The 13,987-nt window shown below is 41.4% G+C and overlaps 1 protein-coding gene across 10 annotated transcripts; it reads right to left on the bottom strand.

Moving 5' to 3' along the window:
- Window positions 1-1,404: 1,404 nt before the first annotated feature.
- On the bottom strand, window positions 1,405-12,791 carry SCOC (short coiled-coil protein). Of its 10 annotated transcripts, none has more exons than XM_062637243.1 (4): window positions 12,633-12,789; window positions 4,470-4,541; window positions 4,293-4,376; window positions 1,405-3,734 (listed from the first exon to the last, which is right to left on the bottom strand). In XM_062637243.1, exons 1-4 carry the CDS (start codon window positions 12,694-12,696, stop codon window positions 3,592-3,594), a joined length of 363 nt encoding a protein of 120 aa, XP_062493227.1. In that variant the 5' UTR covers window positions 12,697-12,789; the 3' UTR covers window positions 1,405-3,591. The 10 variants fall into 10 exon arrangements, with proteins under 10 accessions (XP_062493227.1, XP_062493226.1, XP_062493231.1 ...); XM_062637242.1 differs by having other exon boundaries at window positions 4,470-4,544; window positions 12,633-12,776; XM_062637247.1 differs by lacking the exon at window positions 12,633-12,789 and adding an exon at window positions 5,115-5,251.
- Between the last annotated feature and the right edge of the window lie 1,196 nt (window positions 12,792-13,987).

Here is a 13,987-nt window from a genome sequence, read left to right as displayed (position 1 = left end):
TCACAGCAGATTGGGTCAGTGTATATTCCATGGCAGCCTCTAACAAATGAACAGTTAATTAACCCTAATCCAGAAGCTAGTGCCTTCGAGTGCTTGTGCTGAACTATTTGAAAGTTAATTGTATTGGACTCTAATTTTGTGTGAACTATGTGGAAAGGCCTCTGGTTTTGTTAAGAGTTTGAGGGAGTTTGATGGGGTGTGTTGGTTGTTTGTATTTGTTTTTTTTTGTTGTTGGGTTTTTGTTTGGTTTAATGCATGTTCCCTCCTCTTTATTTAGGGTCTAAACTCAAAAGGTTAAGTGAAGAGTCCAGATTCCTCCTCTTGCCTGACACTTGTGACCAATAGGTAGAAGTTGTTACCCTGCTAATAGCTCACAGTAGTTGTTGTCAGGGAACACTTCAGCACTTCTACTGAATGTGTCTTGTCTGAGCCTGGTAAAAGTCGTTTGGATTTTTTTACAGCATTCAGCTGTGGTTTTGGGGGTAGTGTTTATCTATTGGGGTGGGTTTTTTTGGTTTGTGGTTTTTGTTGTTTTTTTTTGGGGGTGGGGTTGGGGCTTGGGAGGAGGAGGGGGTTGTTTGGTGTGATACAGTTATCCCAGGGACTGGTCAGGGGGGTTGCTAGTCTTCCCTTAGAGTTTAGTAAGGTTCCCATAAGGTCTTGATTAATGCCCCATCAGCATCTTTGCTTGTATGGCACTTCAGTAAACAAAGAGCTGTTTATTATGGGTAAAATGATCTGATGAGGCCATGACTCAAGGATGGTGTTTGCAGCAATACTGACTCTCTGTAAGGCCTATCTCACTTAAATACTGACTTAATGACCTTGATTACCCAGAGATAGAAGATCTCTTTCTGCACATCAGCTACATCATGGCTTAGTAAAAGCAGTTTTATTGATGATGCCCAATCCCAGACTGTTATATTCAGGGGAGGCTACATAAGAAACCGAGCCTCTTTAATTACAACTGAAGCTACTCCTCTGTTAGCTTTCACCTTCATGAAGATATGATGAAGTAATTCTGGTTTCTGTCTAATGTAGAGCTCACTACCTGTGTAAGAAAAGGTCAAATCTCTTTTAACTTGGCTTAAAGTTCTCTCAGATGGAGAGATTCAAGTTTTAGCTTTGACAATGCTAGTTACAATCTGCCAATCCTTTTCCTTCTTCCTTTAGCCAGAACAGAAAAGTATACAGAAATTCAAAATTCATGGGTGGAAACACCAGGTGAGTTTGGAACTGGAAGCTTTGCTGAAAATATATCAATTAACCCAGGTTTACTCTTCACACTTGCTAATTACATCTAGTCTTTCAGACATTTTGGCTGCATAGAAACACTTAAGATGATAGCAGAGCTGGAGAGAGTGAAGAGAAGTTTTAGAGTTTACAGATGTTAAACCAAACTAATTGAGACAAATCAGAAGTTTTTATTTAGTGTAAAGTCAGAAACACAACATCTTTAAAATGTTAATAAGTTAAATGAAGGCCACAGTACTGGGATGTAAATGGTACATAGATGAAATGGCTACTATATACACACTGATGGATTAAAATATCACTATCCATTCTTACAATACAAAACCATGATTTTAAGATTACTTGATCTCGGGAAATTGCTGCAGTCTAACAAGCGCATGCTCTGTTTCCACTTGATCCCCTACAGTGCAGATGGAGATGTGCAGTGATGTGGCTTTAAAGCTGAGATGGCTGTAATACAAGGCAATCTTAAGTCAAGTGCTTGGTGCAAATAGTCTTTTTTTAATGCTCAAACCCTGGACTAACCATGTGATCTGCTCTACCTGCTAGCAATTACTCGATGAATTTAGAGTTCCAGTGAGAAAGTAGTTCTGTAAGATTAAAAATACTCCTGGATGTTTACAGGATGCGATGACACAAATGGTATCAGCCACTTGTGCCTTGGTGGGTAAAACTTTTCTCCATCTTTCTTGCTTCAGACTTGTAATCAGCCCTCAAGACTGAACTGTTAGTGCCCTGTTTGCACTCATCTGACTTTGCTGACACTCTGAGTGCTGTACAGCCATCTTAAATAGGGAGAAATGGGAAACCCCTCCTTTGGGAGGGGGGAACATCACAATGTCAGCTTACACTTGACACACAGCAGTGCTTAGCTGCCAAGAAACTTTGGGTTTGAGAGGGATTTATTCTACTATTAGACCTGCTAATTCCATTCCTGCAGCTTTATTTCATAGAATTCATCACAGCAAGGTTGGAAGAGATCCTTTAACTAGTGGTTTTCTTTTGTTGAAAGTACAACGGCTTCAGTACTGAAGAGTCAGAGCTCAGTTCTACGTTACTCCTGTAAGTAAGGTCTACAATGCTGCTGTATCGCAAGATGAAATGCGCGAGTACTGCTAAAATGTACATTGTTGTTTGTTTTTCAGTCTCTCTCTCTGTTAATACTGATTATGCTAGATGTACTGCTTCTATGAGAAATGTTCAGACCCACAACCTGGGCTGAGCTCCTCTGACAAACCTATTAACAAACTGGCAAGCCAGTAAAAAAACAGGGCACCTTGACACTAGCCTTTTCTCAGAGCAGCACAAATCTGAGCAGCAAAAGCCACCTTTCTTCCACTGCAGTCTTCCGCCTTAAGATACCTGTTTCTGTGCTTTGCCTTGAAAGGTACTTCACAAGCTCAGGCTCTGGGGCAGGAAAACAGTTGCTCTAAGGCCTGAAGCAAAGACAAGTTTGGCACTTCAGAAGGAAGGTAAAAGGTGGGAAGGACAGACTTGTGCTTGGTTCCTCACTGCAGATTGTTCTGCAGTTGTTGACCATCTGTTTCTGTAAGGTATATTACCTAGATTTTTATGTAACTCTTCATCACACAACTAAAAGTCTTCAGGAGGATCATGATGCTGTGACTGATCATTCTTTGTGGAAACAGGAAACTGAAAATGCTTTGAAGTGTGCATCTTGCAAACTACAAATGCTCTGGTGCTGCCTCAGTTTGGTATTTCCCTGATCTAAATTGCTTATCCTTGTTACTCTTCTCTTACCCTCCCCCTTTGCAAAAAAATCTTAAGTGTTTTTCTGTACACAAGCCCTGCAAACAATGTCATTCTGGTATTCCTTCACAGAAATTCTTAGCTGGTTTCTAGATTTTTGTTTAAAATTGCTTTGCAGATCTAATCTGTAATATATTTAAGGTGGAAAAGGTGATGCAATGAGACTTCGAACATTTTTATCAAGTAAGGTTTCAACACAATATAACTGTACTATCTTGCTAGTTGAGAATACTACCCTAAGACTTCAAAGAGTGCCAGCAGACTTCTGTTTAACCTGACAAACTGAATCCAGTTGTTAACAAGATATGCTCATTTTTAAAACAAATACAAAAGTTTAGTAAGTCTCTATACTACATGTGCAATTTGCTTAATCTTAATACTACAAACTTATCTCTCTTGTTCATGATAATGTTCTTCATTGTGTTTTATCACCAGAGCTTTTCATCTTCAGGTATCCAGTAAAGCCACAAACTAAGGTATTTTAGCTCATGTAGCCTATGCCAATTAAAACAAAACAAAACAAAAAAAGACAGCAGCAATACAATGACATCATCTGTGAGTCAACCCTTACTTCCTTTTGCTTTTTGTGTCAGTTGTTTGGAAAACACTAGAGGCTGACATCAGATTTTCTATATACTGTCCAAGAACTTGGTTTTCTGATTTCAGTTTCAAGTTTTCTTCCTTAACAGCATCTACTCGTGCTGAGAGATCTGCAAAGGTGATATTATAAGAAACATATCAGACACTGTTGTATACAATGAGTATGTCCTATGTGCCTGCATAAACTGTGAATAGTTTTAACTGTGGGAAACATTACCGTAAGGCTGTGTTACTTGCAAATTTTGGCTGAAGCCCGTTTCTTCTGTATCATTTTGTAGTCCAGTATGGTAACAAACTTGATACACAAGCTAACTGCTCATCTGTACTTTTATTATTCTCTTCAATTTCTGAATTAAGCTGTTGCAAACTAAACTACCTGGACACAACAGTACAGGTAGAAGCAGACTTGGAGATGTTTGTCAACTAAGGAGCTTGGGCACATTTAACTCTATCACCCCTTCTGCTTCTGGATTACAGGAGTTGAGCAAATGTTATATTGCATAACGAGAGGAAAAAAAAAATAAAGTATTTCTGAGACCTTGCTCATGTACCTGGGCAAGCAACATACTTCTGGGTACTCTGGCTAAGGTAGAGCAAGAAAACCAACATTCTCGTCTCTTGCTTATTAGTGTGTGTTTGTGAAAAATCTCATACGTCAAACTGCTAACCTTCAAGTGTGTGCTGCAGTTCCAACACTTGATTAATAAGGCGTGTTTTCTCTTCTAATTCCACCTGATTTTCAGCCTCAACCGCTGCAATAAATCATACGGGTTTTAGTGCAACCGCTTAAACAGCTGGAAATGAATATTAAATAGAAAAAATAATACAGAAAAGCAGTAAGATACCATCCATGTCGGAATTCATCATTGTAGTGTGGCCTCTTTCCACCTTTGAAGGGGGTATTCTTGAGAGATGCTCTGCTTAAAGGAAAAAAAGAAATAAAAATAACACTGATGCAACCGTTAATGGACCTGCCTTTATATTTGTATTTTTCCATGCATTTTTCTAACTGGTGTTGAAAAGCTACTACTTAACCCTAAACCAGAACATCTTTTAACATTTTTTGATTATTTTTCCTTGAGCCTTATGTGGTATGTAATTCTTGAAGTAGCTGTGGTTCAGTTCACACAATAACTGTTCACTCTAGTGCATCGCTAACCCTGTGTTTTAATGATGTGATTGCCATTTTCCCGGCACCGATCTTTCTGGAATTGGCCGTTAAAGAAGCACAGGAGCAGGAGAGCCCCTTCACCACCCCCACCCCCGTCCATCCCCGTTGTCACAGCCAGCCGTGTCGCGGAGACCGGGCCTGCAGGACGCGGGCCCCTTGCGCTTCATCCGCAGCCCTGCCCTTCGCTGGAGCGCGGGGCGCGAACGGCTACCGGCAGCGCTGGGGCCCGCTGGACGGGGGAGCGGCAGCACTGCCCACAAAGCACCCCGCGGCTCGGAGCATCCTCCCCGCGGGCACCCGGGCCCGCCCCGCTTCTCACCTGCCGCTGCCTCCCAGCGGGCTGCGCCCTGGCCCCGGCCCGGCCGCAGCTGTGCGCCTCCCGCCGCGCCTGCGCCGCCCGCACCCCGGCAGCTGGCCCTGCGCGCGCACACGGCCGCTCCCGCGCCAGCCAATGGGAGCTGCGCGGCAGGGAGGAGGGGCAGGGACTCGGCGCCTCACTGACAGAAGGGAGGAGCCCTGCGGGCCGCCCCTCGGCGCCGTCTCTGGGGCGGGTGTCCCGGCTACTCCCTCCCAGCCTCCCCCTTCCCCTCCTGGCCGGCGAGGCCCGTGCCGTTCCGCCGCTACCCTCACGGCCGGTACTCTCCGGCGGGGCGGGGTGGGGCGGTGCAGGGGCTGGAAGATACTCCCACCCCCTCACGTAATGGCAGGGCTTGACACCGCCTCCTACCCGCCCCTTGCTGAGGGGCGTGGAGCGACGGCGCCCCCTGGCGCCTGGGAGAGTTAGTCGCGCCTCAGCCTCCTCACGGGCGTTCTTCATCGTGGGCAGGACTTGCCCGTTAAATACCACTGAGTTGCAGATAAAATAAGGGAAGCAACGTGTGAGTACACAACTAAATTAATATCTACGTTTTTCTGACACCTTATTTTTGTGCCCCTGTCCAGAACGGTGGTGTGCAGCTGGTGTTTGGACGCTGTTGTGCTCAGAAGAAACTGAGGAAAGGCAGGTGTTCCTCAGTGTGTAACTCCTCCAAGTGTAGGTAGGCTGGCAAAGCCTGAGGGATGCTAGAGAAAATCAAATACGTGTGAGGCCACAGTTAACTGCAGGGTGTTCGTATGTGGAGAAGGCAGCCTCCCAGACGGAATCTAGCAGCATTTATACCCTCTAGTTCAGCGCTGTGTAAACTTGGCCGGGTCCATTCCGGTGTGGCATGTTGATAAGTCTTTTTGCACAACAGTGTCCAGACCAAGAAACCTCTGATTTAGCTCCCTGCTCCTGGATCACAGAATCCCAAGGGTTGGAAGGGACCTCAAAAGATCATCTAGTCCAAACCCCCTGCAAGAGCAGGGTAACCTGGAGTACATCGCACAGGAGCTTGTCCAGGCGGGCCTTGAATATCTCCAATGTAGGAGACTCCACAACCCCCCTGGGCAGCATTAGAGTCCACATCACACACAAACCTAAGTAACTTCACATAGTTGCTCTCACCTAGTAGCAACAGTAGCTCCAAACGAACACGACTATTTCTGTGTATGGGTTTCCTGGAGAGAATAACCCCTGTGCTCCCTTCAGAACCTGTAGGGCAGTCTGTCAGCAACAGTAAAGACAACATGCAGGACATAAGCTAATTTTAGTGGCTTCACTGAAGTAACTGCACTGCATAACCTGTAATATCTTAATAGGTACTGTGTAGCTTGAACCATTTTGCAGTGAAATATATCCATATCATACCTGTATGTTGCAGGAATACTAGATGATCTTTAAGTTCCCTTCAAGCCCAAACCATTCAATGATATAAATGACTTACAGATAAATGACTTGATGCTGTGTGGATAAATCAGGAGGATAAAAACATTTGGGAAGTGTGCCCTCTACTGTATTTTTAAATACACTTCGGACAGTATGTATTTCTGGTATCTACATCTTCTGGGTGTCTCCACAATATTATTAACATCATGGTAATAACTTTTTTAACCTCACAATTGGATAAATTCTGATTAGACTGAATGCTGCTCAAATTATGAGAATGTATTCTAATTAGAGTCCTGCAGTCTGTTTGCACTGTATGATTCTGTTGTTTTCAGTTCCATTAGCTGGTTTATTTAGAAGTATATCACCTTCTCTACAAAAGGCATTTTAACCCTGCAAGCAGTCCTCTCAGGTGGTGGCTGGGCTTTAGGAGCTTGTTAGTAGCTCTTCTTGATTGCTGCTTCTAAAATGATGGGTGCTTCTCACCCTGTTAGTATTTTGCTTGCTGTATTTTCTGTGTGGCAAGCCTGGCATTCAACAGGTTCTCTTAATTCTTTCTAGCAAGACAGTCTCCAGCACTTTGATTCCAGGTGAAAAACATGGCCAGAATCTGCAGGTGGGTACATGGTGAAGAGCTTGCTGTGGTTTATACTGTAAGGAAGGTGTGTGTGTGAATTCTGCAGGCTCATCTTGGAGAACTGCACCTCTCTGTAGTAGAAATTCCACCTTGCTCACTGCATTACATTTGCAGTTTGTTGTCTAAACCATTCCAAATGAGCAAAGTGGGAAAATCCTTTACATTAAATTATGGGACAGAATGGAAACCACACTGATTGGCTCCTATTCTGTTGTAGCTAAAACAGAGGAGTAATTCCAAGAGTTGCTGGTTTACCTACTGTTTCTATTTCAGTACGTATACTGTTGAGGGTTCATTCTACTTTGCATGGTTGCAGTTTTCTGACTGTAGTATTTTCCTTCATTAACTCTGAGCATGAACACCAGGCTGAAACTCCTTTTCAGAAGTTAACATGTGTAAGAGGCTTTTTGGTTTTCCTTTTGAGAACGTTGTCTTTATCTGAGCCTTTGCTGTTAGCAGTGCAGAGGTGCTGTCAGCAGAGAGCAGATGGTGTCTTTAGTCTGCAGTGTTACTGGGTTAGTGTTAAACATTTGCATAAATGCTCCCTTAGGTTCGTACTGCAGTATACTCAGACGTATACTCTTTCCAAGGGCATGTAGTGGTAGGACAAGGGGAAGTGGCTTTAAACTGAAAGAGATTTAGATTAGATATTAGAAAGTTCTTCACTATGAGGGTGGCGAGACAGTGGCACAGGTTGCCCAGAGAAGTTGTGGCTGCCCCATCCCTGGCAGTGTTTAAGGCTAGGTTGGACAGAGCTTGGAGCAGCCTGGTCTAGTTGAAGGTGTTCCAGCCCATGGCGGGGGGGGTGGAACTGAATGAGCTTTAAGGTCCCTTCCGACCCAAACCAGTCTAGGATTCTACGGTATTGGATCTCATACAATGCCTGTGCATGTGTGTAGAGTAACCAAAGACTATCTTGCATTGTAGGGGTGTGCTTGGTGTCCCCTTTGGCTGGAGATGGCCAATTCAAGCCATTTTATAACAATTCTTGTTTTTATGAGCCTGTAGGGTTTTCTGTTAACCCTTGTGTTAGAAAGTGTCATTTCTGTGTTCTGTAAGTTGTTAGCGTGGCAGGTCTTGTCTGGGGGTTATTTCCAGGAGCTGTTTTTGGTTTGATAGGAGTCTGGCAGCATTTGCTTCTCTGTGGTTTCCTTACTCACTGGGAGGGGTAAAATTAATGTGCTGAATACTAATAACATGTAAGTGTGAGCGAATTAGCATGGCTATGTGACTGTTTACTACTTAAGAAATAAGAGGATTCTCTAGCTGATGTTGCTGGCAAAAGGAATTCATTTGTACAGTTTCACTGAAAGAGCATTTTTTGTTTAAAACAGCAACAACCTTCCTAGGATATAAAGCATCATTAATAGTTTACCTGAATGCATATGTGTACAGGTACAAAACTGCAGGAGAGAATTTTATTGCTCTGGACTCAGATTCTAAGTCACTGCAGTTAATGCCAAAGGTTTTCAGACATTTTGCTCCTAAACCTCTGATGTACATCCTGTTTTTTCCGTGGTACAAAGTCAAACCAATAAGCCTTTCACTTTCTTTTTGGCAAGGTTACAGGCGTTAAGAGTCGCCTACATGAGCTGAGTGGTGACAGAGGCTTCACTGTTCAGCACCAGAATAGAAATGTATTCTTCTTTTTGCTAACAGAATAACATATTGTACATATTTCTGAGATGAGTTTGCTATTTGAACTGTACTGTTTTCTCCTTTAATTATTGTCATAAAGAAAAAGACAAAAAGGAATACAAATGGCTTAATTCTTTTTCCTTGTAATACTAACTCAAGACCCTTTATAGCAAATCTTTATAATTTTGTTTCTCTGCAGAAATGACAGACCCTGAGAAGGTTTTTTTTAAACTAGTGTTGCTTTACACCAGAATTCTTTGCATTTCTTGTTACTCTTTCTTGAGTAACCTCAGAAGGCTTTTGTAGCCTTGTGGACATCCTTGGGCATCCTAATTTACAATTACAGACTGCTGACAAATGCAGAATTTGTAAAATGCAGAATTTGAGTAGTTCTTAGTTTGCACTTTTTCCCAACCAAATCAAATTCTACAAATTGAACAGCTATCTTGGTTTACATTGGTCTATCTATCTGTTGTCTGCATCCTTACTTATTGCATGTGCTTTGGTGGTGCCTGAGTTCCTGAATGGAAATGGGACCTCATCAGGTGACGTAAGCTGGGAGCATTCAGCTGGGGAAAAATACTGGTAAGTGAATACCAATATATATATGGCATGATGTTGGCCTATGAAAAGTTTGATCCTGCTTGTAATCATCACCTCTAGGTTTGCCACCAGATTTTGTGGAAGGACCTTTGGTGAGATTCTATAAAGCTTTACTGGTAGCTTAATGAGATGAAAAGCTGTTTTGCCTTTCTGTAAGTTAGGCTTAAACCTTTAGGGGTTTGTATCTGTCTTTTAAAAGGAGGGTTTTACATGAGAAATGTAATCCTTAATGTTGGTTTTCTGTAAAGCATATTTGAAAAGAGTAAGAGGTTCTTTGCAGTGACCAAAGAGAGCCTTGATTTACTTATACAGCATTGATCAGAGGAACAATAAGAATTTTTTCCAGCTCTTGGGCATCATCTCACTGGATTGCTTTACTTTTGGTTTAATTTCCTCTGTGATTTTGTTCAAATCCTTTTTTGAGGGAACTTTATCAGGTCCTTGAGTTTCTAAATGAAAAGGTATTTCTTCCATTACAGGTGAAAATAGGGTCACAAATGCTGTTAATGAATGCTTTCCTTCATTCGCTTTTGATATTGCTATTAAAATACTTATTGAGAAGTTTCTACCTTGCTACCATTTTGTGTCCATCTTGATTTATTTTTAATATTTGTGTATTTAACCAGTAGAGAAATGCTGCTGTTTTGGAAGAGCAATGGCTATTAAATATTCATGCATTGCACTCAGCTAATCAGCCTCAGCAACCCCTGTTGTTTTGCCACAATAGCTTTTCACTCTACCAAAGAAACTTTGACATGAAGACTGTATCCTGATTATACTTCAGATTGTACGTACCTAGCACATTGTTCTACTTGTCTGTTTAGTATCTTTTGCAGTATGTTTTAAGAAATGGGGGCAGGCCTTATGCAATTATAGAAATACTTGAGTTCCTTAAAACCAGAGCATCTTTGTGATACTACTTAACATTTAATTACAGAACACTTGTTTTAAAACATCAGATCATCCTCAGCCAAACTGTGCTTATCTGTATTGCAAGTCTAGTTTCCTTATTCCTTGCTTGAGCTTGCTGTTGTCCATCCTAAGGAATCTTTTATCTCTCACCATGTAAAACTTTTGTCCTCCCTGCTCTTCCGGAGATGATGCTCTTCTCCAGCTTTACAGTTAAAGCTGTAAGGCCCATTCTGTTTGTGAGCTTCTGTGCTAACTTTTGTTTAACTTCTGTTCCGAGTTACTGTAGCTAGTCTTAACTTAACTGGGAGTGGTAAGGAAGACTGTTTCCTACAAAGTATATGATAGTCTCTTCCTTTTCTAGGTTAGGAATTTTCTCACACCTTTCTCTCTAGCCTCCAGGTGTTGTCCTCTGGCAGAAGAAATGGACCAGAGTTATCATGATCACCAGGAGTCTTACTGTCTTCTCCCTCTATGCCTTCAAGCTAAAAGCTGCCTGAAAATGTAACTTATTTGCAGTTACTCTGAAGTTATCTGTCTACTTTTGAGTGACTGCCCCCACCTCTTCGCTACTAGGGGAAAAGCTCTGGTTTTGGTAGCAGATCTTGCATAAAGAAGCCTTGTGTATGGTCGTCTTTGTGTTGTGAAGATGATCTTTCTTTGACTTTGGGTGTGTTACTGCAGTCAAGAGTCTAGTAAATTTAAGTGCTCAGTTTCTGACGTGCAGTAGAGTCTTATTTGCACTGTTGCTGAGCAGCTACTTTTATACCAGTGACATCTGTCAAGTGAGTATTAAGCCCTGAATGCCTGGGTTGACTTGAGTATCCAGTGTCAGCTGGCACTTGAACAAGAGAGTTTGAACTGTCTGCCTCTGTTTTCTCATGTGTATTAATATGTTCCAATCTATGAGGTGCTGAGGTTAGCAATATAGGAGGCTAGTGGGTGTTTGCCTTCTAAAGAAAGAGTCTTACGTATTCTGAAAGACTAAGAAAGCAATGTATCAAAAATGCTCATCCGTAAGACAGGGCAGATTCAAACACATCCAGTATTATGAAGTCATCCCTAACTCAGCTACTTCTGCATGCTCAGCAAAGACCAGACAATCTTGCTGCTGTATGCTGCTCCTCATCTGTTTCTTGCCATGTTACCAGCTGTGCAGTAAGTCATGAAAGAGTTCCCTTACTGTTCTACACCATGCTTCAGGGAAAGAGTGGGATTCACAGCCAAGAGAGACTTTCATTACTGCACATCTTGGACCAAACTCTGCCAGGTTATCATCATGTGAATAGTTTGGGACAACCACGTCTTGATGTCTTTAAGCTATATACCATATAAACAAAGTGCATTCAAACCTCTAGTTTAGCACCATCACACTGATTTCTAGAGAGTTGTTTTCTAAAAATAAGATCAACTCCATGGGGGGCTTTTGTTTGTTTGTTTGTTTGTTTGTTTTGGGTTTTTGTTTTTTTTTGTGGTGTTTTTTTTTTTGATTGGTTTGGTTTTGTTGTTTGGGGATTTTTTTTTTTATATAGGAGACTAAAAAAAAGTGGGTGGAGGGGAAGAATAGGACTTGCATTATTCATTAATAAGTAATCCAGATTCCTAGGTAGTGTAAATTAGCACAGCTCTACAGCAGCCACGATGACATGGTCAAGTTGATACTCTAGCCACACCTTTCTAAATAATTTATTATCAATTCATATTAACTGACTTTATTCTTCCAGTATGTAGAACTATATTCCTTCTCATTCCAAATAATTTTTATTCCATAAGATAGAAGGGTGGGATGGAGAGGGAGAGGGCAGTCTTTGTTTTTTCAGTTTCTTTTAAAAGAATTAAATGCTTAATAGTGGGGATTTAAATGGATCAGATTATTTCCATTACCAATTAATTTCCATCACTTCTTGTGAGCTCTCACTGCTGTATGTCAAAGATTATCATCCCATATTTAGGAGAAAAAGCCAGCAATATCTGTATTTCTTTGACAGTAGTAACTCCTGAGTTAACATTTCTGTAACTTTTTCATTCTAAACAGTGATAGGCTATATGTGCTCAAATGTATATTACCGTATGCTACCATGTGAAAACTGTTGTATGCTCCATACCCCCAAAATCTCAGTTCTCAACTAATCACAAGGCTTATTCAACTCTACAACTAGAAAAGTTTACTTGAGCACATTATCTAAAACTCCAATGCACCTGATAATCAGGATCTACAGATTTGTGTGCTCCCCCAGTACTCCAGTACTAGTATTCACCCTGTGGAACTGGTATTGTATCAGTAGGTTGCTGTAGTTTCTTACCTGAATCATCTGCCAAAGAAATGATGGTGAAGGTGCCATCCTCCTCATCCAAAGGTAACTCCATTTTACTTTCTTATCTCAATGTTCTGGAGACATGCATTAGGCATGGCAGTTGTCAGCCATTTTCCAGTGTACACGTGACTGCTCTGGTTGAATCTTTAATGAGTCCAGCACACAGGTGTTATTGCGCACTGCTGGCAGCTACACACATCCTACTCTGTGTGGTGTACTGCCTGAACCTTGAGCTCTTTCCCGGAAATAGTTAAGCTAGAAGGTTTCTAACTGCTTCACCAGATACGTGCTGAGCAAACACTGTTATGGCAGGCTCCTTCTGTGGAAGAACTGTGTGTTCACCTGGTAGCTGTTTTTTTCTTGTTCTTATATTCTCTAGGGCTGTGTATGGGGGTTTGTTGGAGGGTTTGTTTGATAAATAGAAGAGGGAAAGTAACTTAAAGTCTTCAAAAAGTGTTACTTACAGTCCAAACAGATTCAATCGACAGATTTGGGAAAAGAATTACATCTAAAATGCAATCTTCAAATACTTAAGAATGTGAATCATTTTACTTGCATGAACAGTTGCATCAAAACCAGTCAGGTAATGTAAATGAGTGAAGTTACATAAGTAAGCGTGTGACATCCTGTGGTAGTAGATGGGAGGCAGGAAGAGAAATCAAGTTCAAAGAAAACCCCACTTCAGTCTTTTAGTTTTGCTTCTTAAAGAAAATTTGACATAGTTTGAACTTATAAACTAGAAGTTCACCATAAACTACTTACCTCTTTGGAAATAGCTTTCTTTTGTACTCCTGGAATGGAGTACAATGGAGTTTTCTTGCAATTAATTTAAAACTATAAATGGACTTGGCTTGATTAAGGACAGTATAGTGAATAGGAACCACTTCATTTTCAGGGGGGTTGCATGTTCAGAATCTACCTGCCTTTTAATTTGTATTCAGAGAAAGGCTGACAGCTTAAGATGTTGATAACTTTTCTTAATTGTAATTAGGAATCTCTCTGAAGCCTCATTAAAAATTTAGTCTTGGTTTTGTGAAGCACTATCCAAATACAGAATGAGAGCGTTCTCAGAATTTACAGTTTGCCTCTCACACTTTTAGACATAATCTTGATTTGGACTCCTGAGACAGCTTCTAGGTACAAAGCTGAATGTGTGCAACTTGCAGGGCAAAGGGCCTAAGACACTAAGCATCAGAATTGGTGCAGCTTACAGAAATGTTATTACAGTGTAACTACAGTGCCACTATTTAGTTTTTTCTTCTGATTTTCTTTCACTACTTGGCTTTACTTAAGCTTTTTTGTTGGTGTCAGTGAAGTTACTGATGGCTGCCTTCAGAGCTTAC

This window comes from Pezoporus occidentalis, unplaced genomic scaffold, assembly GCF_034315485.1.
Source record: "Pezoporus occidentalis ecotype Australia unplaced genomic scaffold, CSIRO_AGI_Poc_V1 ctg51, whole genome shotgun sequence".
Classification (NCBI taxonomy): Eukaryota; Metazoa; Chordata; class Aves; order Psittaciformes; family Psittacidae; genus Pezoporus; species Pezoporus occidentalis.
This window is presented reverse-complemented; position numbering and strand designations above follow the sequence as displayed.